We start from the raw sequence: 26,998 nt of genomic DNA on the forward strand, positions 1-26,998 counted from the left end.
CTTTCTTTTTTTGGTTGCTATTATGCTTGTCACCTAAAGCCAAATTGAAGTGATTAACTAACGTTAGTTGAATGACGATATCAAAATATGCTCACGCACACGCACACACACACACATAATGATTTAGCTGTGAAACAAGCTAGCTAGCCACCAAGGACGTGGGGTTAGCAGCTAGCAATGGGTCGCTAACGTAATAGGTAGGTAGGTCGGTAGGTTTATTCACTCAAACTATGTTGCTGACGACCTGACAATACCTTCAGCCCCGGCACCTGGCTTTCATTCAGTCAGTGGCTCACACTCATATCAGACTGACCGGCAAGCGGCAACATCAGATGAGCGTCTTTCCAGAGTCCAGCCAGCGGTTCTCAACCTATTTTTACTCACGCCCCACTGAAATTTATTTGTATATCTGTCGTCGTCGTCTTTTTGGAGGAGGGAGGAGTAACGAGAGGGGGGATCTTGAGATAGTTAACCCTTTGTGGAGCGGATAAAATGACTTGACAAAAGACGTTTCAGATTTATCAAAATTATTGGTAGGGACAATTCAATGGTCCCTTGACATTGGTAGGGACATGTCACTACCGTCCCTAGCTAAATCTACGCCGGTGCTGAAAGTGCGGGAAACTAGTCAGAACGGAGGCTGCAGTGCCTGCTCGACGAGAAGGCTCTGATTGGCTGAGTTCCACCACGAGGAGTAAGCGCCGATTGGCTACAAATACATCTTGCAAATGCCTCTCGTGGAATTAATGTTAGTCGGAGCTATTTTAAATCCTGTATTTCAAACACCGTTAGTTATTTTGGGAAAGATGGCTTTTAAATGTACTTTGTGTGGTATCCTGTTGCTTACATTGAGAATCCTACTGACTCACATGGCCACAGAACATTCTTGTAGCCCCAACTTTATGGTCCAGTGCCAGCTGTGTCCTAGGATATATATGAAATATAATTCATATTGGCCATAAACCAGTGAGTCAAAGTTATTTATTTATTTATTTTTTTACATAAGTTGATTTTTGTAAGCAGATTAATAAATTAACTTTAAGGCATAGAAAAGTTTGTAACAAATACATTAACAGGTTTTGTATGATTTAATTGTAAGAAATAAAAGTGATTATTTTAAGTAATGTGATGTGTCTTATCTTATTTTAATTTAACTTATGTATCTTTCACCTTTAAAATATATAATGCATTTTCTTAGTATTTTTAACAAAACAGTTTTTTATTACCAAATTGTATTTATTAATTTAGTTAACTCCTTTATCCAAATGATGATGTAATGATGTAATTGAATAATTCATTACATTTCACTGTGTAACAATTTTTTTATTTTTTTTTGTTCCTGGGTAGTAAGTGTTATTTCCTAATTGCTTATGCCTCAAAAGTATAGAAAATGGCTATTATTCCCCACAAACTTTGCTTTTGTGACCAGGACAGTGATATTTTGAAATTTACCTATTTTCCAGAACATTCCAGATAGATTCAGTGCTGAGTAAACTTGGAGTAACTTCTAGAACTTTCCAGTAATATAAATAGTAGTATAAATACATGGGGCCTTAAGCCCACCAGTTCAGTTTAGTTCCAGCTGCCTAAGTGGATACATATCTGCATTTTTCTGAGATGGCATCAAGAGACTGCAAGCATCCGACAGACGCATTTTGCTATGTCTGCGGCCAATTTATCAAGACAAGAGCAAAAAAGTACTCTGTGGAAGCATCTGCTAAGATGTGTGAGGCCTACAAGGCATATTTCAGCATGCCTGTCGGGGATCAAGACAAACCCTGGGCACCTCATTTCACCTGCGAGCACTGCAAAAAAACTCTGGAAGGTAAGATGGACAATTGTTGCTCGGAATTTTATGTTATAAAATGTTAAAATTTTTAAAATTGTAAAAGTTTTTAATTTTAAAATGTTTTACAATTTTCAATGTTATTGAAAAAATATATATGAAAAATGTTGCGAGAATCTCTTACACATTAGTCATGGGTGAAATAAATGTATTTTTGTAGGATGGTACAGAGGGGAAAAGAGAGCCATGAAGTTCGCTATCCCAAGAATTTGGCGGGAACCCACTGACCACTCAAGCAACTGCTACTTCTGTATGGTGGACCCTTCCAAACGTCGGACTGGCAAGAATGCACCTGCTATCACGTATCCGGACCTTCCTTCATCCATCGCCCCGGTGCCACACTGCCATGAGCTCCCCGTACCCACTCCTCCGGAGAGAGAGCAGCCGTCTTTAATAGAGAGCAGCAAGTCAGAGAGCGAGGAAGACGTTGTAGATCCAGATAACAATTTCAGAAGTGGAGCTGAGGAGAGAAACCCATACTACCCCAACCAAAAAGACCTCAACGACTTGATTAGAGATCTTGGTCTCACCAAGTCCAATGCCGAGCTTTTGACATCTAGGCTCAAGCAGTGGAACTTGTTGGATGAAAGTGTGCAAGTCGCAGATCAGAGGAAGTGTCACCAACCTTTTTCCAGCTTCTTCACCCGTCAAGATGGGCTCTGCTTCTGCCACAATGTGACCAGTCTGTTCGAGGCAATCGGAATCGCCTGTAACCAGAATGAGTGGCGCCTCTTCATTGACAGCTCATCCAGGAGCCTCAAAGCCGTGCTGCTCCATAATGGTAACAAGTACCCGTCTCTTCCCCTGGCTCACTCGGTGCACCTCAAAGAGGATTACAACAGCATCAAGACCTTGCTGGACGCCTTGAAGTATGATGAGTACGGCTGAGAGGTCATAGGAGACTTCAAAATGGTGGCATTCCTGATGGGTCTCCAAGGCGGTTTTACCAAGTTTCCCTGCTATCTTTGCCTTTGGGACAGCAGGGACACCAAGGCGCACTACCACAGGCGGAACTGGCCACAGTGGACCAAGTTCTCTGTGGGGAGGAACAACGTCAAGTGGGAGCCACTGGTGGACCCCCGGAAGGTGCTGATGCCACCACTGCACATCAAATTGGGCCTTATGAAACAATTTGTCAGAGCTCTAGATAAGGAGTCGGCAGCCTTCAAGTACCTTCAAGACTTATTCCCTAAGCTGTCTGAGGCAAAGGTCAAAGCCGGTGTCTTCGTCGGACCACAGATAAAGAAGATCCTGGAGTGCAATGAATTCCCCAAGAAGCTCACTAGTATGGAGAAAGCGGCTTGGAACAGCTTTGTTGCAGTGGTTCGGGGCTTCCTGGGCAATCACAAGGCCGAAAACTGTGTGGAGCTGGTTGAGACTCTGGTGAAGAACTACGGCACAATGGGCTGTAGGATGTCCCTCAAAGTCCATATCCTTGATGCTCATCTTGATAAATTCAAGGAGAACATGGGAGCGTACTCGGAGGAGCAAGGCGAGTGCTTCCACCAGGATATACTGGACTTTGAACACCGCTACCAAGGACAGTATAACGAGAACATGATGGGAGACTACATTTGGGGGCTGATTCGTGAAAGTGATTTACAGTATAATCGTAAATCTCGAAAAACTACTCACTTCTAAATCTTTTGTAGTCATTTTTGTATTACTTTAGTATAAATACATGTTAATTTGGATTCATATGTTGTTTTTTTCTGACTTTATGTGAACGAAAAGACACAAATTCGCCCGTTTTCTCATTGGAAATAGGTAAATTTCAAAATATCACTGTCCTGGTCACAAAAGCAAAGTTTGTGGGGAATAATAGCCATTTTCTATACTTTTGAGGCATAAGCAATTTAAATATGCTTTATTTTGCTCTTATCTGCCCCCTATTTTACTGCATTTAATCCTGTACCTCAGAATATTGTAATCTCCCAAGTGTTTAATCTGTAGTATTTTGTACTTAATCATATCCTGATGTAACTATCACTACTTAATCATATCCTGATGTAACTTTCACTATTATCTGCTGTATTATTGAATTGTGGTTTGTCACACTTGAGAATTATTGTATTTCTTGTTCTTATTGTATGACTTATATTGTAACACTTGAATGTATTTGTATTTGCTTGCGATTGTAAGTCGCCCTGGATAAGGGCGTCTGCTAAGAAATAAATAATAATAATAAATAACACTTACTACCCAGGAACAAAAATTGTGTTACATAGTGTTTTCAATTAAAACATTTCTGGAAAACGTTTAATAACAGCCCCCCACTCTGATCCGACGGATTTAAACCTGCTCCACTGCATTCTCTTTCATAGGGTTTGATGGGATTTGATAGGTATTTATGGTATAGGGAGTTTGTAAGCTGGGGAACATTTGTCTGCCCCCCACTTGTACTACCATATAACTGCCATGACAGTGGGGGTAGGAGGAGCAGGGAGAGATGGGAGAGACAGAGAAAAAGAGATGAAATAGTGATCAGAGAGGTCCAGGGGGGTGACAGAGAGGATGGAGGGGCAGCAGGCCCTGGAGAAGGTGAGGTCCAGTTGACGGCCAGCTTTATGGGTTGGAGGGGATGGAGAGAGACAGAAGTTGAAGGAGTGAAGGAGAGGGAGGAATCCGGCAGAGTGGCTGGGGTTGGAGAGATGGATATTGAAATCACCTAATAGGACAGTTGGGGTAGACAGAGAGGGGAGGGAGGATAGTAGATAGTCGAGTTCATCGAGAAAGTGAGCGAGAGGTCCAGGGGGACGGTACAGTACAATTAGCAGGAGTTGACAGGGAGAGGTTAGTTGGACAGCATGAAATTCAAAGGTGTTAACAGAGAGTGAGGAGAGGTCAGAGGGGACAGAAAAGAGTAAGGAGGGAGAGAGGAGAAGACCAGTCCCACCTCCCCGTCCAGTGAGACATGGGGTATGGGACAGGACGTAGAGAGAGGACAGGACGGCAGGAGTTACAGTGTTATCAGGGGACAGCCAGGTTTCAGTGAGAGCAAGGAAATCGAGAGAGAGGTGGGAGGCAAAGGCAGAGATGAAATCAGTTTTGTTATCAGAAGAGTGACAGTTCTAGAGAGAGTGCGAGGGAGGAGAGGATGAGAGGGGGGGAGAGGCAGAGGGATGTTAGAGGGGTTGGAGGAGCAGCGGTGGAGATAGGGCAGAGGACGAGAGTGAGAGGACAGAATAACAGGGATGTGAGAGACATAACATGATCTGTAACACTACAAGCTCTTCAAAACACACAAAACAAAACAGCACACAATACAACACATATAGTACATAAGCACAGCTATCCTGGTGTTCTACACTTATTCACGTTTCCTCTCAGCCCACTCCGACACACTCTCCACTCTCTGCACACTTCCGCTTACACTTAGACCCAGTTCACACTACTGTGCTGGTCCAGGGCCGCCACAGGGCTGCCTCAGATTTAGGCCAGCAACCCTGTTCGCACTTGTGGTTTAGCGCCTTTGCGCGTTCACATGTGACTGAAAAGCAGGCCTAAAATGTGGCAAATTGCATTATTTTTTATTTTTATGGAATGATCGCCTGCACTCAGAATAGAAGAGCTACCGAGATATACAGTAATCCTTGATTTGTAGCAGATTATTAATATATATTTTTTTCAATGCAGCACAGTATCAATTTTATGGTATATATTAAAAAAAAATGATTGACTATTTTGACTTAATGTTATGGTGTGTAACGGGGTGACAGTCCAAGCTTACTCCCACCCACAATTACATTACTCTCTCAAGAACACAGAGGCATTTAGAACGCAGTGTTCACAGGTATAAATATTTATTTTCATAAAGGATACTTCACTCAGATTGCAAATGACGACTAACAGGTTGTACAAGGACTGACATTCACAAGCCATGCTCACGACTGACCACCTAATACTACCGCTCCCTCCTAAGAAAAGACATGGCATTATTATTATTATTATTATTATTATTTATTTCTTAGCAGATGCCTTTATCCAGGGCGACTTACAATTCTTACAAGATATCACATTATTTTTACATACAATTACATTATTTTTTACACATTATTTTTACATACAATTACCCATTTATACAGTTGGGTTTTTACTGGAGCAATCTAGGTAAAGTACCTTGCTCAAGGGTACAGCAGCAGTGTCACCCACCAGGGATTGAACCCACAACCCTCCAGTCAAGAGTCCAGAGCACTAACCACTACTCCACACTGCTGCCCATTAAATAATAATTAATATTTATTCAATAACCGGTTACACGCCATGTAAATTCATTGTATTCTACATAGATTCATCATAAAACATTTTTTAGGAAGTTCAAAGCTTGAAAGGTCACCTAGTAACATAGTGCAGGTGAGGCTGAGATGTCAGAGCCAAGGGTACAACATAGAGTGCTCAGTGTCTTCTTCCAAAACGTTTCTGTTATTGAACAGTACCATAGTGCATGGACATTACTGTGTATCTCATCTCCTAAACAGTACTGGCATGCTTGGGTGTCTGAAAGAAGACCCATCAGAAACAACCTTCTGCTGGAAAGATGTGCTCTGTGACAGACAGAGTATTACTGCATATCTTACCCCAGAAAACAAAATCCTGTGGCACTTATTAATGGGGCAACAATCTCCCCTTCATTGGATCCCAAGAAACGATGGTTCCGTTTTTAAAGACTGCCTCATTGGATGCTATTGAAAGTAGGGAGTTTTTATGAAGGCAACATTTTTCTTGCAGCCTCTCAAAAGATAAAAACCTCCCATGCTCAAAATGGTGGGTTAGACAGGAAATGCTCTTTTGCCTCCAGGAGATAAATTCAAGCTGTTTATCTGCTATCCAGAGATCAGGATTGTGCCAAATGGAGCTTTGAAGTGTGGATCATTTAATTCTGGGTTTCGAGATTAATTAATTGCCACACACTTCTTTTTCCAACATGTCATCTAATCCTACAAAGGCCCATTTATGCACATTTTTATGGAATTTGTCCTAATTTGCATCCATTTGTTTTATGTGAGCAGTACATTCAAATCATTTCAGCCTTCAGAACAGTATGTTTAGTGCGCATATATATATATATATATATATATATATATATATACATATATATATATATATACTGTATATATATCTGTGGTAACGTTACTGGTGGCCAAGGCTGGCTAGAAGCAAAAATGGCAACCTAGACAACAAGAGCTGCAGTTGAAAGCCTTGGCGCATTTTTAATAAATTGCAACGCAAACAAAAGAAATTAACAAAACAAAGTTTCAAACAAATACTTCTAAATACCCAAAGCACCTTTGCTCACACAGGTTATACGCTGACTGGTTCCACACAGGCTTAGCCTTCACACAGACAACCTTTACACAGCCCTTGACCTGCTAACTACCTAACTACAGGCAGGTGACCCTCATTCTGTTAGAGCCAGGTGTTTCCCATCCTGGCTTTAATTACAAACTACAATGCATTCTGGGAGATGTAGTCCTGTATCACACCCCTGGACTACACTGGATGGAATATATATATACACACAGTATATATATATATATATATATATATATATATATATATATATATATATATATATATATATATATATTAAAGTGGGTATACATAAGGTTTAATAAACTGGGAAAAATACATTCATGTCTGCACATATACTCTAGTAATTCCAAGGTGAAACAATTTGCACTTCTCATATGTAGGCAAAATTTCCATGTCCATTACTGTCAGGAAAGTTAAATCCCCTTTATCTACTTTTTTTGTAGCGTGTACAAACCTTTGTCACTGAAGTCTTGCAGAGGAAATGCAAACGGTCTTCCACCAGGAAGAATATGTCTGCTCTCTTCCCTGAGCGATACAAGACAGATATCCCTCCTTTCCTGAGAAAAAATGATGTTCTGAGCAAGGCAGTGTTCAGATACCCCCCGCCATTTGGGTTTCAAAGCATGGAGAGGAAACTGAAGGAAGTTCTGGGCCTTTTCCCCGAGGCTGCGCAGGAGGAGAGGAGCATGAAGTCCTGCAGCCGCTGTGTGGTGGTGGGAAGCGGTGGTATCATGCGTGGGCTGCAGGTGGGCCAGCTTTTGAATCAGTTTGATGTTGTAATCAGGTGAGGAATATGTGTCTATGTATATTGTCTAATTTAAAACTAATTTATTATAGATAACACATTGCAGCAGAGGCCGTTGCTCCCATGGAGCATTGTTACACAGTACCATCATAACTACAGTCTTACAGGTCCCATTGTTGTTTACAGAAGAATGTTTTGTTTAGCTTTGAAGTGTGGAGTGAGGACTGCAGTATATCACATTCTTAAACCCTTACTCCAAGAGATCAGCAGAATTCTGGGCAGTTTATTGAAACTGCTTTTTTATGGATAAAAGCAGATTACATACTTTTATATTGCGTTAGAACTTGAAAGACATTAAGATAAGATGGTGTGTGACATTTTTATTCTATTTTATGAGCAGACTTTCAGTTAAAACAAATGTTAAAATGTATTGGCTGAAAACAGATTTTATTTGAATTTTTTTCAGGTTGAACAACGCTCCAGTTAGTAACTTTATTGAAGACATAGGCAACAAAACCACTATCAGGATGAGTTATCCAGAAGGAAGCCCCAAATCTTGGGATGACATAGATCCTAAGACCCTGTTTGTGGCAGTCATTTACAAAACAGTTGACTTTAACTGGTTGAAGGCCATGATTAAAAGGGAAACAGTGGTGAGTAGTTTGTAAAATCGAGTACTTACACTGTGTAACACAATTTTTGTTCCTGGGTAGTAAGTGTTATTTCCTAATTGCTTATGCCTCAAAAGTATAGAAAATGGCTATTATTCCCCACAAACTTTGCTTTTGTGACCAGGACAGTGATATTTTGAAATTTACCTATTTCCAATGAGAAAACGGGCGAATTTGTGTCTTTTCGTTCACATAAAGTCAGAAAAAAACAACATATGAATCCAAATTAACATGTATTTATACTAAAGTAATACAAAAATGACTACAAAAGATTTAGAAGTGAGTAGTTTTTTGAGATTTACGATTATACTGTAAATCACTTTCACGAATCAGCCCCCAAATGTAGTCTCCCATCATGTTCTCGTTATACTGTCCTTGGTAGCGGCGTTCAAAGTCCAGTATATCCTGGTGGAAGCGCTCGCCTTGCTCCTCCGAGTATGCTCCCATGTTCTCCTTGAATTTATCAAGATGAGCATCAAAGATATGGACTTTGAGGGACATCCTACAGCCCATTGTGCCGTAGTTCTTCACCAGAGTCTCAACCAGCTCCACATAGTTTTCAGCCTTGTGATTGCCCAGGAAGCCCCGAACCACTGCGACAAAGCTGTTCCAAGCCGCTTTCTCCTTACTAGTGAGCTTCTTGGGGAATTCATTGCACTCCAGGATCTTCTTTATCTGTGGTCCGACGAAGACACTGGCTTTGACCTTGCCTCAGACAGCTTAGGGAAGAAGTCTTGAAGGTACTTGAAGGCTGCCGACTCCTTATCTAGAGCTCTGACAAATTGTTTCATAAGGCCCAATTTGATGTGCAGTGGTGGCATCAGCACCTTCCGGGGGTCCACCAGTGGCTCCCACTTGACGTTGTTCCTCCCCACAGAGAACTCGGTCCGCTGTGGCCAGTCCTGCCTGTGGTAGTGCGCCTTGGTGTCCCTGCTATCCCAAAAGCAAAGATAGCAGGGAAACTTGGTAAAACCGCCTTTGAGACCCATCAGGAATGCCACCATTTTGAAGTCTCCTATGACCTCCCAGTCGTACTCATCATACTTCAAGGCGTCCAGCAAGGTCTTGATGCTGTTGTAATCCTCTTTGAGGTGCACCGAGTGAGCCAGGGGAAGAGACGGGTACTTGTTACCATTATGGAGCAGCACGGCTTTGAGGCTCCTGGATGAGCTGTCAATGAAGAGGCGCCACTCATTCTGGTTACAGGCGATTCCGATTGCCTCGAACAGACTGGTCACATTGTGGCAGAAGCAGAGCCCATCTTGACGGGTGAAGAAGCTGGAAAAAGGTTGGTGACGCTTCCTCTGATCTGCGACTTGCACACTTTCATCCAACAAGTTCCACTGCTTGAGCCTAGACGTCAAAAGCTCGGCATTGGACTTGGTGAGACCAAGATCTCTAATCAAGTCGTTGAGGTCTTTTTGGTTGGGGTAGTATGGGTTTCTCTCCTCAGCTCCACTTCTGAAATTGTCATCTGGATCTACAACGTCTTCCTCGCTCTCTGACTTGCTGCTCTCTTCTAAAGACGGCTGCTCTCTCTCCGGAGGAGTGGGTACGGGGAGCTCATGGCAGTGTGGCACTGGGGCGATGGATGAAGGAAGGTCCGGATACGTGATAGCAGGTGCATTCTTGCCAGTCTGACGTTTGGAAGGGTCCACCATGCAGAAGTAGCAGTTGCTTGAGTGGTCAGTGGGTTCCCGCCAAATTCTTGGGATAGCGAACTTCATGGCTCTCTTTTCCCCTGTGTACCATCCTACAAAAATACATTTATTTCACCCATGACTAATGTGTAAGAGATTCTCGCAACATTTTTCATATATGATATATTTTTTCAATAGCATTGAAAATTGTAAAACATTTTAAAATTAAAAACTTTTACAATTTTAAAAATTTTAACATTTTATAACATAAAATTCCGAGCAACAATTGTCCATCTTACCTTCCAGAGTTTTTTTGCAGTGCTCGCAGGTGAAATGAGGTGCCCAGGGTTTGTCTTGATCCCCGACAGGCATGCCGAAATATGCCTTGTAGGCCTCACACATCTTAGCAGATGCTTCCACGGAGTACTTTTTCGCTCTTGTCTTGATAAATTGGCCGCAGACATAGCAAAATGCGTCTGCCGGATGCTTGCAGCCTCTTGATGCCATCTCAGAAAAATGCAGATATGTATCCACTTAGGCAGCTGGAAGTAAACTGAACTGGTGGGCTTAAGGCCCTTGTATTTATACTACTATTTATATTACTGGAAAGTTCTAGAAAGTTCTAGAAGTTACTCCAAGTTTACTCAGCACTGAATCTATCTGGAATGTTCTGGAAAATAGGTAAATTTCAAAATATCACTGTCCTGGTCACAAAAGCAAAGTTTGTGGGGAATAATAGCCATTTTCTATACTTTTGAGGCATAAGCAATTAGGAAATAACACTTACTACCCAGGAACCAAAAAAAATAAAATAAATTGTTACACAGTGTTATCTACAGCGTCCTGGTTCACTGAGGCGGCAAATTGTAATATGATCTCTGGATCATAAGGTTTCAGTTCAAGGGACAGGACAGTGAAAACACACTGACCCTCGGAAAGGGCCATTGCAAAGGCAGGGGGAAAGGGGGCGGGGGGTGCGGGATTTGACTGAGATCCAAGGTCCTTTCTCCTGACTGCCAGCCAGATTAAATGAACCACATACATAAGAGTCCCAATTGAAAGTGCACATCCTAAACATGTCAGTTGAGACTTATTTTTCTGTGAGGAAACTGACACTGAAAAAGAGAAGTCTTAGTTTGCAGTAATGTTGAATTTTATTATTATTGTTTATAACTTTTTTTTTCAGTCCCTATGGGATAGGTTGTTTTTTTGGCAGGGGGTGCCGAAGGAAATCCCCATAGGAATATCCCAGTTTCGAATCCTGAACCCTGAAATCATCAGTCAAACAGCGGTGGACCTTCTCCAGTTTTCAGAACCACGATGGAGGTTTTGGGGGTGGGACCAGGTACAGTATCTCTTGGTTTAAGGAGTTGTGTCCTGTAAGGTCACAGCACTGACTTCTGATTGTCACAAGTTTGATGAATGGACGTGTGTTACAGGAACTTTTCTTTATTCTGTATACTGGAATTACAGAATATGATTTTAATTCTAATACCGACATCAGTTTTTTTATTTTTTATACCACTGTAGGATTTTCTATGTTAAATCAGTCCGTCACAACTCGTTGGCTGTCTTCATCAAATTGATCTGAACTCATTCCTCTTTGCTTAGAGACATTTCACACCTGAAAGAAATAGTGAGACCACCAATGTTAAAAGTGACACCTATGATGCCTGACTTATGGGACATACCATTTTACAAAAGCTTTCAGAAAGAGAGGCTACTGTACGTGTTCTGCTGAACTCTGTTCTCAGTAACCCTCTCCTCTTGTTTGCGTCTAGAACGTGCCGACACTGGGGGTCACTGCCACAGTCCTGGCCACATACCTGTGTGACGAGGTGAGCCTAGCCGGGTTTGGATATGATCTCACGCAACCTGAAGCTCCACTGCATTACTATGAAAACAGACGCATGGATGCCATGAAGGGGGAAACCATGCACAATGTGGACGCTGAGAAGCAGTTACTAGCGAAACTGGTTAAAGCTGGAGTAATCACAGACCTCACAGGAGGAATACACTGCAGCTTCTGTGAAAACTAAAATCCAGCATTAGTCACTAAAGCCAGCACATAATATTGTGTATTTTATTTAATTTTTTTGCTCTTTCAGGAAGAGTTTTTTTAGTGCATTTAATTAATTTTATTGAATTTGCTTGTACAAACAAAACAAAGTAAATGTGAAAGTAGGTGATTAATTTAAGGTAAGCACTGCGTTTTTGATGATTGTATTTTTAGGGGTGCAGTGAAAAACATTTTGGCTCCATACTGTATGAAGTTTGTGTCTGTTAATTACATTCCATACAATGCAATGGAGGTCATTCATTTCCGTTATCATGTAGTAGTTGTAGGGAATTTATCCAGGTTTACAGGGATTTCCTCTTCACTGCGCCAAATTGTGGATGGCAATCAGAAAAACGAATCTCTCAGGCCCTACTCTCTTTTTTACTTTTCAATGATACATTATATTTATTCAACTTTTGTAGACTGTTTAAGAAAGCAATACTAGTCAGGTTCAATAGGTTAAGAAGAATATTTCATCTGTCAAAAAAAAAAACACTATGCAAGATGATAAAATCCAAGACAGAGTGGAGTTGCTGATCTGTGAATCAATGGAACCTCATGTGAGTGTCTGTTCAAAACTAGGATACAAATATCCTATTATACTTCTAAAACGACTAAATATAGGTAAAACATTATAATAATTTTTAAACAAAATGTTTTAACTAAAATGCAGACATTTATTGAATACTCCTTCACAGGAAAAACTAGTCCAAAAAGACAACATTTTTTGTTTTTAAAGAATGAATTTTCCTGAACTTTTTCCATTTTTATAAATGTTAATTGTAACATTCCCATGCATTGATGGTGGCAGCAACATGTTACAGACAAGGCATGAAAGATGAAAGGTATCCCCATTGGCTCATGGCCGTACCTTATTTCTTGAGAATCAAGATGTGCTTATGGCAATCTTTTTGGGTGGAGGAAAAAAAACTTTGCATTTTTCTGAGATTTTTCAAGCTACTTCAGGACGCTTTTCATGGGGCACTGGGGTTCTCCCAGTTTCTTAAACATGAAACCGCGGAGACTATCTTTATGATTCTTAGGCCCTGTCCACATCAGTCTGCATTTGTCACCTCTCGACTCGACTACTGCAACTCTCTCTATGGTGGTCTTCTGGCATGCGCCATCAACTGACTGCAGCTAGTTCAGAATGCCGCTGCCAGGATCCTTACCAGATGTAAAAAAACTTGAACACATCACCCCCCTGTCTTGCCCAGCTGCACTGGCTCAGGATTACTTTCAAAATTCTCCTGCTCACCTACAATGCCCTTCATCACACAGGTCCCTGAGTACCTCATAAACCTGCTGACCCGCTATGTCCCTGCGTGCAAGCTGAGGTCCTCCGACTCTGGCCTGCTTGTTGTCCCCAAGCAAAAGTGCACCACACTTGGAGAACGCTCTTTTAGCTTCATGGCTCCGACTCTCTGGAACTCTCTCCCAGCTTTGGTGTGTGATGCTCCCACCGTCGCTCGCTTTAAATCAACTCTCAAGACCAACTTGTTCTCTCTTGCTTTCCATGCTCTTTAAGTCTGATATCTGTGATTAGCTGTTGTGTCTTTGCTACTTCTCACTTTTTTTTTTTAAACTGTATCTTATTCTCATGATTCTGTACGACATATGCATCCACAATGTTCTAGAATTCACATCCTAGCCTTGTATTTAATGTATTAGGCATTGTATTTCACTGTGTCTTGTAAAGCGCTTTGTGATGGTGGTCCACTATGAAATGTGCTATATAAAATAAAGATTGATTGATTGATTGATTGAAACTGTGTTAAGGGTTAAAAAATGATTTTAAAGTCCTTAAATCCACATTAAACATGATTTATAACCATGTTCAAAAACCGAGTTTGATCCCTACTCCAGGGGTTAGTCTCGAAATCAGTCAACCTGCTTGACCTGTAATCTGGATGTGGAGTGTGTTCGAGTTTGGTTTTAGTATCCTCCAAAATGCCATACTGCGTACCTCCTCCATGAATTCCGTGAAGGCCGGGAATTTTTGAGGGCGAGGAGCCATCGCCTTTGACCAGAATACTGAGCGGCATGGCTCTGCCGCTGTCGTCCAGGGGACCTGCAAAAACGATGCAGCACGCTGCATCAGTGCCGATGTCGAGTCCAACAGCAGTGGAGCGCTGGCTTCTGAGGCCACCTCGAAGCTAGGTTCCACCTTGGCAGGGGGTTCGGGCACCCCGACTACCTCAATGCCAGAGGAGAAGGAGGCTGCGTCCCAGTAGTCCGCTATAGAGAGTATGTCCTCCAGTGCCACCTGGGATGCCTCTTCCTGTTCACCCTGATCTCCCCTGGGGGAGAGAGGGTACGGTAGTTGGGGCGGTATTGGAGCAGGGGCTGCGGCTGGAGCCGCAGGTGCCTGTCAAGACAACAGCTCCAGGACCTGCTCCATCTGAGCCTTCAGGTCTCCAACCTGTTCTCCATCACCCAGGGCTGAAAAGCCACACAGATACTGCAGGCCACCTCTCTCTTGAGGGCCGGATGCATCGGAGGCACAGGTAACCTACGATCTACGCTCCCCTGCCTCCAGAGCCCGCTCCTTCTCCACCCTTGCTCCGCAGTGGTGGAATGACCTTCCTACAGATGTCAGGACCGCCCAGTCCCTGACCACATTCCGGCGCCTCCTTAAGACTCACCTCTTCAGACAGCACCTGTAGAACTCCTCTGTTTTTCCCCTGGGACACTATCACCCTTCCTTAAAATGCGCTTTATTTGCTCTTATCTGCCCCCTATTTTACTGCATTTAATCCTGTACTTCAGAATACTGTAATCTGCCAAGTGTTTAATCTGTAGTATTTTGTAATTAATCATATCCTGATGTAACTATCACTGTCACTGTTATCTGCTGTATTACTGAATTGTATTTTGTCACACTTGTGCTTGCTTGAACCAAAGTTATTGTATTTATCTTGCTCTTAATTATATTATTACTTGTACTGTGATTCTGAAATGTATTTACTTACGATTGTAAGTCGCCCTGGATAAGGGCGTCTGCTAAGAAATAAATAATAATAATAATAATAACCCACCTGGCAAACACGGCAGGTATACTGACGGCCTATATGGATGGCGTCCTGTGCGAGTCCCTGCTCCCTGCTCCCTGAGTCCCTGCTCCAAGGGCAAGCTGTTGGCCAGAGCCTGGCTAGCTTAGTTGTGGCTCGCAGACAGCTGTGGCTGTCACAAGCCAGAGGTCCTGATTCGGATAAGAGATCCCACCGGGAACGTGAGGCGTCCCGGCAGGTGGCTGCGTTGCTCCCGCGTGGGGCAGGCCGATCCGCTGGCGAGCTCCTCCGATGCGGACTGTCACCAGGACAGTTCCGGTTCCCATGGCTCTGCTGGGTGACCTAAGGCATCGCCTGCAGGGCACACCAGCAGCGAACAACCGGCCCTTCCCAACAGGCAGAGGAAACTCAGGACGTGGTGCGCATTTTTTGGCTACCCAGTTTCTTAATGGCGTGCGGCGATTACGTCCTCCCAGGAGGACCGTTCTCCCCGCATGGAGCCTTGATATCGTGCTGGAGGCTCTCACGAAGGCCCTGTTTGATCCCATATACTCCATAAAGTTGAAGTATCTGTCTATGAAGACAGCCTTCTTCGTGGCTATCACCTCCGCTAAGCAGGTCAGTGAGCTGCAGGCATTAGGATTGTAGGAGTGCTGGAAAATGGGGAGTTCTTGAGAGAGAGAGCAAGAAAGTATTGTTGTTTTTAGTAAGCCCCGTCTCCGCGATTGTGTTGAGCAGCACTGCACTTTGTTTTTTTAATTAATTGAACTTCTATTGTTTTTATTTAACAGTGCAAACCCCATGTCGTGACTGTGTATTCCTGACTTGTCCTATTTGTTTAAATGTAGTTAACCATCTGTATTTAATAAAACGATGTTCATTGCCCTACATAGTGTTGTGGTCTTAGTTTATTCTGCCTGACTGTTCCCACCCTGATCGAAAAGAACGAGTGCCGATCCCGGGTGCTACAATTGTATTCGCTGATTGTGGGCTTGTTTTATTTGTGTGTTGTAATATATTCACAGTTTTATTTTTATTTTTGTGTAATTATTTTGAGCACGTTATTTTGAAAGAACACTCTATTTGTTTAGACACACTAGTTGTACACATCGGTAATTGGGAGGTGCAGTGTGTTAAATACTTCACGTGGAGAGCAAATTGAGAGAGATCTGATTGAAAGGAGAGGTAGCTCCTTGTTGTATGAGTGAGCCATTTAAATGGCACGGGGTAAATCTGTTAGGAAGAAAGCTGTACACAAGAGAATGCTGAAATGATATTAACAGTACCAGAGACTAATATTAATAACAGTAGTTAGTGGGCACCTTGCAGCTGTTAAATTTGTACTGTTTGTGCAGAACGGAATTGTACCAATGCTTTTACTGTTAAGTATTTTAATTGCAATTGGATTTAATGGTGCCAGAGTATACATTGATTTTAGCTTGTTTTCTTTGTTGTTCACCATTTTAGTTGATTTGAATAGTTTAGTTTACCATTATATATCGGTTGATTTTTGTATAGGCATCAGAAGGTGAGTCTGGAGGTCTGCTATCTGTAAGGGGGGAAAGAGGTGCTGCCTTCTGCAAAATAAGCACAGAGGATTGGAATTGTTTATAGGCTAAATGCATAATTAAACAGGCGCCTTTAGTTACATCGTGGAGACAGGTAGTGCTAGTAGACAGTATTGTAAAGTTTTGTCCTTTTTCATGTGTTGCATGCTTTTGTGTCCCAGCCAACAGAATAAAAAGGACAGGCGTGTCTAATAGGTAAATAGTTTAACAGTCTAATTTAGTGCTCTTAATAGGGCTGGCGTGGTCGGACTACATTTATCATCGTTTATAGCCAGGCAAACGTTACAAATACAGTACTTATAAAAGCTTGATATTGAGTCTATATTATTATAACACATATTTCTTTTGATGCTGGTGTCAGTGCAGAGAATATTTATAGCACTGACTGCCTTAAGAAGTAACGCAACTCTTACTTGATACAGGACACGGGAAAGACAAACAAATCTCTCCTTTGGCTATTTGAAAAGACCCTGCTGTTGCATAAAATCCCCTAAAATCATAATTTTTTTCATATACATCAGTAATGCTTGGCTTTGTGAGTCATTCAAACAAGTAAATGAAGCAAATTAGTACACATAAAATAGTAATAATCATTTTCCAGCACAGCAACTACATTGCTTGGCATTTTAATAACAGCAAAAGTGGTAGCATTACCCATATACCTGCTACAACACGAGGGCATGGCACAAATCCTTGTTTATGGAGACAAAATACCAGTTCCTATAGAGAACGCTAGGGTAATATGGTCCTGTGTGGTCCAGTGGTTAAATAGCCACTGACTCATTGTGTGACCCTGAGCAAGTCATTTAATTTCCTTGTGCTCTGTCTTTCAGGTGAGACGTAATAGTAAGTGACTCTGCAGCTGGATGCATAGTTCACACACCCGAGTCTCTGTAAGTCGCCTTGGATAAAGGCATCTGCTAAATAAACAAGTAATAATTATAATATGCTTTTTAGGGCAGACAAAACCTGTCTGTAAATTCTTACGGAAAAAAAGTCTCTTAAACATGACTTTTGGGTATCACTTCGAACTCCTACATGACCAGTTAATGAGGCGATAACAAGCCAAACTGTCGGAATTTTGTCAATCGTCGGTATTGTGAAAAACAGCTGTATTTTTTTCCTTAAATCGGAATGTGGGAAGGAGTGTTTTGAGTATCACAAATATTCTTTAAACGTTCCTTATTAAGAAATTCTGGTACCGACACTTTTGAGTATAGAGCCCAATATTACTACCAGATATATTTACATTTGTTAGTTATTTATAAATAATAATACTTGCTTACTGGTATCTGAATAAATGTTTGAGTATGTTTTAGAAAATGAAGATTGGTTCAAGCAGTACAGTAATTCTTGAATGGCCAGTTATTTTTATTTATTTTATAACTATATATATATATATATATATATATATATATATATACATATATACACTACCGGTCAAAAGTTTTAGAATACCCCCATTTTTCCAGTTTTTATTGAAATTTAAGCAGTTCAAGTCCAGTGAATAACCTGAAATGGTACAAAGGTAAGCGGTAAACTGCCAGAGGTTAAAAAAAAAGTTTAGGTTACCAAAAACTGAAAAATAATGTACATTTCAGAGTTATACAAAAAGGCCTTTTTCAGGGAACAAGTAATGGGTTAACAACTTACAGCTGTTCTGCAGCAATGGAAGTAAATTAAGCCTTGAAAGTTGATGCTAACAATTCCTACAGGTGTCCCAACTTTTGTTGATTACTTACAAACCCTCTGTCTGTATAAAAGCAGTGTTGGAACAGACTGTGTTACTACACCCTCTTAAGCATTATTTGGACAGTATTGTACTGCAGGAAGTAGTATATTGCTCTCATAATGGCGAGAAAAAGGCAATTAACAAAGGAAGACAGACAGACCATTATAACCCTTAAAAGTGTAGGTCTTTCCTTTAGAGAAATTGCAAAGAAAGCCAAGGTGTCAGTGAGTACAGTTTCCTACACCATCAAAAGGCACTTGGAAACTGGAGGAAACTCTGACAGGAAGAGGTCTGGCAGACCCGAAGCCACAACAGAATCAGAAGACAAGTTTCTGAGAGTCAACAGCTTGTGTGATAGGCGGCTCACAGGACAACAGCTTCAAGCACAGCTTAACACTGGTCGAAGTAAGCAAGTCTCAGTTTCAACTGTGAAGAGAAGACTTCGAGCTGCAGGTTTGACAGGTCGAGTGGCAGTAAGAAAGCCATTGCTAAGATGGCAAAATAAGAAAAAGAGGCTTGCCTGGGCCATGAAGCACCGCCAGTGGACTACTGAAGACTGGAAGAAGGTCTTATGGACCGATGAATCAAAATTTGAAATCTTCGGTTCATCACGCAGGGTTTTTGTACGCCGTCGAGTAGCGAAAGGATGGTTCCTCGGTGTGTGACACCAACTGTCAAACATGGAGGAGAAAGCGTGATGGTCTGGGGCTCTTTTGCTGGATCCAGAGTCGGCGACTTGCACAGAGTGAGTGGCACCCTGAACCAAAACTGCTACCACAGCATTTTGCAGCGCCATGCAATACACTCTGGTATACGCCTAGTTGGTCAGGGGTTCATCCTACAGCAAGATAATGACCCAAAACATACCTCCAGGCTATGTCAGAACTACCTTAGAAGAAAATAATTTATTTCTTAGCAGACACACATATCTAGGGCGACTTGCAACACATACATACAGTATTTTAAAGAATTACAGTATAAATAAGAGCAGGTATGATAATACCTTCAGACATAATCAGAGCAAGTACAATACACAATAACTTCAATCCTAATAAGAGCAAGGACAAGATAAAGTAAGGGCTAAATTAAATTAGCAATAGTTACATCAGGGTTAGATAAGCGTGTTACAGTATTGCAGATACAGTTAAATTAAGGCAGTTTAAGTGCAGGATTAAATACAGGTATAATAAGGAACAATAATATATATAGACAACTGAGTCAATTGAAACGTATAGGTTAGTACAACGCTGTGCCATATTAAAAGTTAATAGTTTGAAAGCTAATTTAGAAACAACAATATACGTTATGGTTAGTTTTTGATGTGAAATGTTTTAATATTAGGTTTCCGAATAATCCTTTTAAAAGAAATCAATGGGAAATCGCTGTCCGTCGACAGGCATCTGGCAAAAAACTCTGGGAACCGACAAAATACAGTGTTTTGTGCAGCAAGCATTTCAATGAAGATCTGTTTGACAGAACTGGACAAAAGTGTTTGACTGAGGGATCATGCTTTACCTACGGAATTTGACTTTCTAGGAGTTAAAAATGTAGGTATTTAAATTTATAATATAGCCTATGTGCTGAAAATGACGACCCTAGACTGTCTATAGCTAATGCATCTGAGTATTGCTTGGAGTCAGGTTTTTATGTTTGATCACATCTAGAGTTTGCAGCAGAAGCCACAGAGGGTTCTCAAACAGAGAGACTGTGAAGTCACAGTAACAGCTTCTAATGAGAATGTCTCATCCACTGTGTAATTGGTAAAAATGTTATGGTTCCAACTTATCAGTTCCATGGCTGTTTGTGTTCCTTTTCATGTTGTTCTGCTGTAGCGAATGCATTTAACCCTGCTGAATGCGCACCGGTTTTTAATTTGTGTTGATTGATTGATTGGGGAGGGTGTATAAATGAGAGGGCGTTACGCTTGCAAGGGAGAGAAGGAAAGCCAGAACAACAAGCAAACGGCGATCGCTTGTTTTGAATGAGAGTTGAGAACAGAGGGGACTGGAGAAGATCGTGAGACTGGAGTGCCAGTTGCAGAGCTGCTCAGAAAGCCAACTGTGGAATACCAGCTTGGACGGTGTAGACGCGAGGATTAAACTGGACCCCTGGGCGGTGCGAGATGCTGGTGTACCTGAGACTTCCTCCCGAGAACAACCCTCCAATACTGAAATACAAATAAGTTCCCGTCCCCTTCTTCTTTCTAGACATCCCCTCTCTCTTTTAGTTTCATTAGATTGTAACTGATAGATTGGCCCAATCTGTGTGCATTTATAAGGTTCTCTGTTAGTTGTTTTAATCGTTGCTTTTTATTCTGTGGTCTGTACATTTTTAAATATAGTGTTATTGCACTTTCAAATTCAAAGCTCAGTCGTGAGAGTACCTGAATACTGGTGGAGAAGACCTGACTGGATAGTTTATTTGGGTGGTGTGTGTTTTCATGTATTTTGTTGCACTTGTTTGATTTTGATACATTTGTTCTAAACATTTTTTCTTTGTATATGTTATTATTTTACTTGTGTTCTTGGTTGTTGTGTATTTTATTTATTTATTTTGGTGTTTTTGTTAGGGCCAACGTCCCCACATTTATTCAGACTCTATACCTTTATTCAGTATAATTACAGCTAAATTAACTTGTGTGCTTCGATGCGCTTTTTAGCCTTTTGTATAATAAAACCCTGTTTGACTTTGATCCTCTGTGTCTTTGCCTTGTCTTGTGTGTCCTCATCTAAGGTCTCGATTTGTACTGGACCTCCTGGGTTAGTTAAAGTGGTGGCAGCGACACGTTACTGTAATTCTAATCCAGTTTTGAACCCACCTTAATTATTTAATAAGGGGCGGGCGGTTACACTGTTAGAGGCAACAGGTGATGCAGGTCAAGCTGTTTGAGTAGGTGACTGTTTTTTTTTTTTTTTTTTTTTAGACCTCTGTTTGTGCCTGAAACTTTTACTGGTACAGGTAGAGATTGGATTGGTCCGTCTGAAGCCGCTGCTGAAGCAAATCAATGGAATGAAACAGCTAAAAAAAAATTTTTAAGTTTTATTGGCTGGTAAGGCAAGAGAAATATATTGCGGTTTGGATTCTGAATCCTGTAATGATTATAAAAATTTAAAGAATGCAATGGGTCGATATTTGGTCACCTCTGCTAGCGAGGAATGGCAAAGGGTTAATTTTCATAATTACAAACGGCAAACCAGTGAGTCTGCAAGGGAAGTAGTATACGCTATAGCAGATGTCACCATGTCAATGTTTAACCAATGACAATGCAACATTTGGTTTTGACAGGTGCCCTTAGCCAGTCAGGATCGACCAGAAGTCCCGCCTCCCAGTTTCTGTCACGTGTTTGTAGTCTTTAAGCAATTCCGGAAGTGCCCCCCTCCCGTCTTGTCACGTGTTTGTAGTTTTAATGCAAATATGGAAATCCCACCTCCCATCCGGTCACGTGTTTGTAGTCTTATAGAAACCATTATTATTATTTATTTCTTTTCTGATAAACTACAATCATGTTCAATGATTGTAGTTTATCACATTAAAATGGGGGATTAAACAAAGGTTTGGGGGTATAATTTTTTTAATTTGTGTTATATTCTTTATTTCAGAAAAATAAAATGAGCAGTAAAATGGGAAAAACAAAAAGGAACAAAGAGTTGAAAATAAATAAATAAATAAAATAAGATGAAAGTGTTAAAGTATTAAAATGTTAAAACAAGGATTAAAAAATGACTTTAAGAAAAGACTTAAGATCCAATGGACATATGTCCACGTGGTAGATGCAGCTTTTATTGATACAAATAGAAATTGAAATTGTTAAAAAATAAAATAAGCATGGAAATGTGAAAACAGTTTGTTAAAATGCATAAAGAGTTGAAAAATAAAATGAGCAGTAAAATGTTAAAAACAAGGTTACAATGTGTGTACTTAAAACATGAAAAACAGTTTAAAAGTGGTGAAATGTGAATTGTTAAAACCTGTAGAGAACAGAGAAGCGTGTTTGTTGAAAAAACTTCCTAACTAACAAATAAATAAATAAATAAATAAATAAATAAATAAATAAATAAAATGTGAGATCCTGTATACATTGTTAAGTTTACATTTTAAAAATCTCATTGCATTATTTATTACACAGCTGGATGTACAAGCACATGTAAAGGCAACACACAGCGCTTCTGAAATGTCCGTACCAAGTGTCTTGAGTTTAACATATTAAAAAGCCCAATAAAAAAAAAGAATACAAACCTTGATTATCGGCTGCCATTATGCTTGACTTGTTACAACATATTTGCTTAAAGAAATATCATTTTTAAAATAAAATGCTACAAACCTTAATTGTGACTTCGTTTGTCTGTGTCTGAGGCAAAGAGAACACTGTTGTACACTAAACTGTGCCCCGTATGGAGCTAAGTGACGTCGTTCGAAGATAAGAAACTAGGGGTCCCAGCACTGGCTAACAGCATTGCTGGTCATGTGCTAAGGGTGTTGCTGGTCATGTGCTAAGGGTGTTGCTGGTCATGTGTTAAGGGTGTTGCTGGTCATGTGTTAAGGGTGTTTCTGGTTATGTGCTAAGGGTGTTGCTGGTCGCTCAGTTTAGAAGATAAGAAACAGTCCAGAACCAATGGCAAATCGTTGCAGTAAATGCTAAAAACAACGTTGCAATGCAGTTACTTAAAAATGAAAAACCATTTAAAAGGGGAGAAATGTGAATTGTTAACACATGTAGAGGCTGCATGTCCAGAGCTATATTGCCCCGATACAGAAGGAAGTGACACAGGATGGCTTTAAATAGGGAAGTGTGTATATTTAAAAATGACAAAGTGTTTTAAAATGAACAAGGAACAGATGTTGTACAGATCTAAACAGACCTATACAGAAGTAGAGAGACACAGGCAGGTCTTAAACAGAGAAGCGTGTCTGTTGAAAAAAGACAAAATGTTTAAAATAAGGAACAACCTGTTTAAGAAATGTACATACTTAAACCAACACATAAATAAATAAATAAATAAATAAATAAATAAACAAACAAAATAAAATGAGAATAATGTGAGACCCTGTATACATTGTTAAGTTAACATTTTAAAAACCATATTGCATTATTTATTTTACACAGCTGGATGTACAAGCACGTGTAAAACAGCACGGTCGGCTTCTGAAATGTCTGTACCAAGTGTCTTGAGTTTAAAACATTAAAATGCTGCTATGTTAGACTTGTTACAATGTATTTACTTAAACTGAAGAAAAAAAACAGTTTTAAAATAAAACGCTACAAACCTTTTCATCTTGGCTAAAATAACAAACTCTTGAACACCGTAGCTTGGAAGAATATAACTAACACACATACACATACACACACACAACAGAGCAAATTTTTTTGCTTAATTTCAGGGCTTTCAAACTTTGGCTTTCATTTCCAGGAACAAAACTATGAAGTGTAAGGGCAACAAAAGTGAATAGTTTTACAGTGTATGCCCCAAATAGACCTACCTGTTGTCAATATTTTGAAAATGTTTTGTAAACAATGTTTTCTGATGAATAAATGTGTTTATTGTTTTTTTTTTATTTCAGTTAGCATAACTGAATTACTAGAGCTACATTTTCAGTACTGCCTAGTAGTTCATTGCAGAACATTGACACAAAAGTGTTTCTGAAAGGACAGTCATGTGAATGTACTCAAAAAACCGTGTAGACAGATTTCGCCACAAGATTCCCACACTATATAGCACTTTAATGGTAACACTCAAATGGTTTTCAATTGTTTTGTCATCGGAATCTTTTTCAGTTCTGAAAAGCCTTGATCTCTGTGTATTTTCTAAGTCCCCTCTAACAATTCCCTGTCACGACATTCACGGTCTTGTACAACCTGAAAACACTGCCTGCAAAACAAAGATTGTTAGCCTAGTTTTTTAAGTCGATCAACACAGCTCTTTGCAGTGCTTTTCAATACATATTTCAGTACTACTAAATGCATGTGTGCACCGCCATCCATATTCCAAAAAACCGTCAGGACTAAACGTAGTCTGTCTTAGCCAGCGGCTCTGTGTGACAGATAAATGACATTCTACGAGCCCTGTGCTAAGAACTCCCCAACAACTGTTTATCACAATGGCATTGGCGATTCTCTTGTGAAACTGGCTGGACAACCTCTAGATATCAGCACAGGAAAGAACGGGTTGGAGGCTTTGAAATGCGCTGTCCACTTCTTTAGCTGTCTTGCTTGTCAAAGGGCCAGTCCCTTCATACTTAGACAGCGCAGCTATACACACTAAAATGTAACCTAAAACCATTGTTGAAGTTTGAATACCGGCACATCTCTAGTTCATTTTGCCATTGCTACTCAACGTCAGCAACCACCGTTCTGTTTCTCTTAAAAATGCTCCCTATTTGGTTTATGCATCGTGTAAGCGTACTGGTCTGTTAACCAATGTGACTCTTATTTTCTTTATACAGACACCCGGCTATTCTGAGCACTTAACAGGCTTCCAGAATAGTTTTTTGTGCAGTTTTCTGTAAATACATAACAGTCTACATACTGTGTAACGAGAAGTATTCTATGTCATTATTGAGAGGGGCTATCTATATGATAAATTTGTATTTATTTAACACAAACACCAACATAGACAATTCTTGTTTTAATTAATTTATAAATTGTTTACCATTCCCCTCTTTGAAACTGTTCTCATTCTACCTAAAGGAATTACAGCAAACTCTTGTACAGTGTCTTAAAATAAAACACACCAGTCACTTATCGCTATAGCCTATCACCACAGGCCAGTGTAATCCCGTGCCCCTCGCCCGTGAGGGGGACCTGGCACTTGTGCAATTGTCTCTCAGTTTGCCATGCTCACACAAGAATAGACACAGCCTAAGTTTGTAGCATTTTATTTTAAAACTGTTTTTTGTTTTAAGTAAATACATTGTAACAAAGTTGGAAATTGTCTAAAATACGACCGCTGATAGTCAATGTCTGTAGCATTTTTTTTTTTGAAGTTTTTAAGCTTTAACTAAATGAACTGAAATAGACTTTCATGATACGTGCATTTCAGCATAAACGCCTGATTTCAAAGTGTTTAAATACGTGCCTAAAGACTGTTTTGTTCAGTTGATAATCCTTCAGTCTGTAGTTTTGAAAACTTTTGTGTTAGTTTACTTCTGCATAAGCTTACACTAGGCCGCTCCAGCACTGCCAAGAGAGACCAAAACTGGTCTTTCTGCACAGCTGTGTTAACATTTGCCTTATTTTATTTGTATAAATTAAAAAAAAAATACAACAACAACTCTATACTTTAGTTTTATTTACCGTTTTACTGTAACAATTTGTTTTCTTAACATTAAAATTGACTTGAAAATACAATCTTTAAAACTGTTGCTTTAAAACTACACACATGGCCTTTAACCGAGGTAAAACTAATGTAAAAACTACAAACACATGACAGGGGTAATGGCACTTCCACAGCGCCCTCAGCACACCGGGGGAACTGCCAGCCACACTCGCAATTCTCTCTTAGTTTGTTCAGTCAGATACAGACAAGCATTGACACTGAAAAGGTTTGTAGCATTTTATTTTAAAACTGTTTTTTTTCTTCAGTTTAAGCAAATACACTGTAACAAGTCTAACATAGCGGCAGCTGATAGTCAAGGTTTGTATTCTTTTTTTTTATTGGACATTTTAATGTTTTAAACACTTGGTACGGACATTTCAGAACCCGACCGTGCTGTTTTACACGTGCTTGTACATCCAGCTGTGTAAAATAAATAATGCAATATAGTTTTTAAAATGTTAACTTAACAATGTATACAGGGTATACATTATTCTTATTTTATTTTGTTTGTTTATTTATTTATTTATTTATTTATTTATTTATGTGTTGGGTTAAGTATGTACATTTCTTAAACAGTTTGTTCCTTATTTTAAACATATTGTCTTTTTTCAACAGACATGCTTCTCTGTTTAAGACCAGCCTGTGTCTCTTTACTTCTATATAGGTCTATTTAGATCTGTACAACATCTGTTCCTTGTTCATTTTAAAACACTTTGTCATTTTTAAATATACACACTTCCCTATTTAAAGCCATCCTGTGTCGCTTCCTTCTGTATCGGGGCAATATAGCTCTGGACATGCAGCCTCTACATGTGTTAACAATTCACATTTCTCCCCTTTTAAATGGTTTTTCATTTTTAAGTAACTGCATTGCAACGTTGTTTTTAGCATTTACTGCAACGATTTGCCATTGGTTCTGGACTGTTTCTTATCTTCTAAACTGAGCGACCAGCAACACCCTTAACACATGACCAGAAACACCCTTAACACATGACCAGCAACACCCTTAGCACATGACCAGCAACACCCTTAACACATGACCAGCAACACCCTTAGCACATGACCAGCAACACCCTTAACACATGACCAGCAACACCCTT

The 26,998-nt window shown here is 40.2% G+C and overlaps 1 protein-coding gene across 3 annotated transcripts in view; it reads left to right on the forward strand.

Annotated features, from left to right (window-relative positions):
* Nucleotides 1–21,277, forward strand: part of LOC117420817 (lactosylceramide alpha-2,3-sialyltransferase-like) — a 68,070-nt gene extending 46,793 nt beyond the window's left edge. For 2 of the 3 annotated variants that reach the window (XM_034034470.3, XM_034917326.2), the window contains exons 4-7: nucleotides 7,603–7,943; nucleotides 8,371–8,557; nucleotides 11,402–11,560; nucleotides 11,997–21,277. In XM_034034470.3, the coding sequence (XP_033890361.2) occupies nucleotides 7,603–7,943; nucleotides 8,371–8,557; nucleotides 11,402–11,560; nucleotides 11,997–12,254 (945 nt within the window). In that variant the 3' untranslated portion in view covers nucleotides 12,255–21,277. Of the gene's footprint in view, nucleotides 1–7,602; nucleotides 7,944–8,370; nucleotides 8,558–11,401; nucleotides 11,561–11,996 lie in introns of those variants that run through there. The other variant, XM_059034216.1, reaches the window with a different exon arrangement.
* Nucleotides 21,278–26,998: the final 5,721 nt, after the last annotated feature.

Source organism: Acipenser ruthenus, chromosome 1 (assembly GCF_902713425.1).
Source record: "Acipenser ruthenus chromosome 1, fAciRut3.2 maternal haplotype, whole genome shotgun sequence".
Lineage (NCBI taxonomy): Eukaryota > Metazoa > Chordata > Actinopteri > Acipenseriformes > Acipenseridae > Acipenser > Acipenser ruthenus.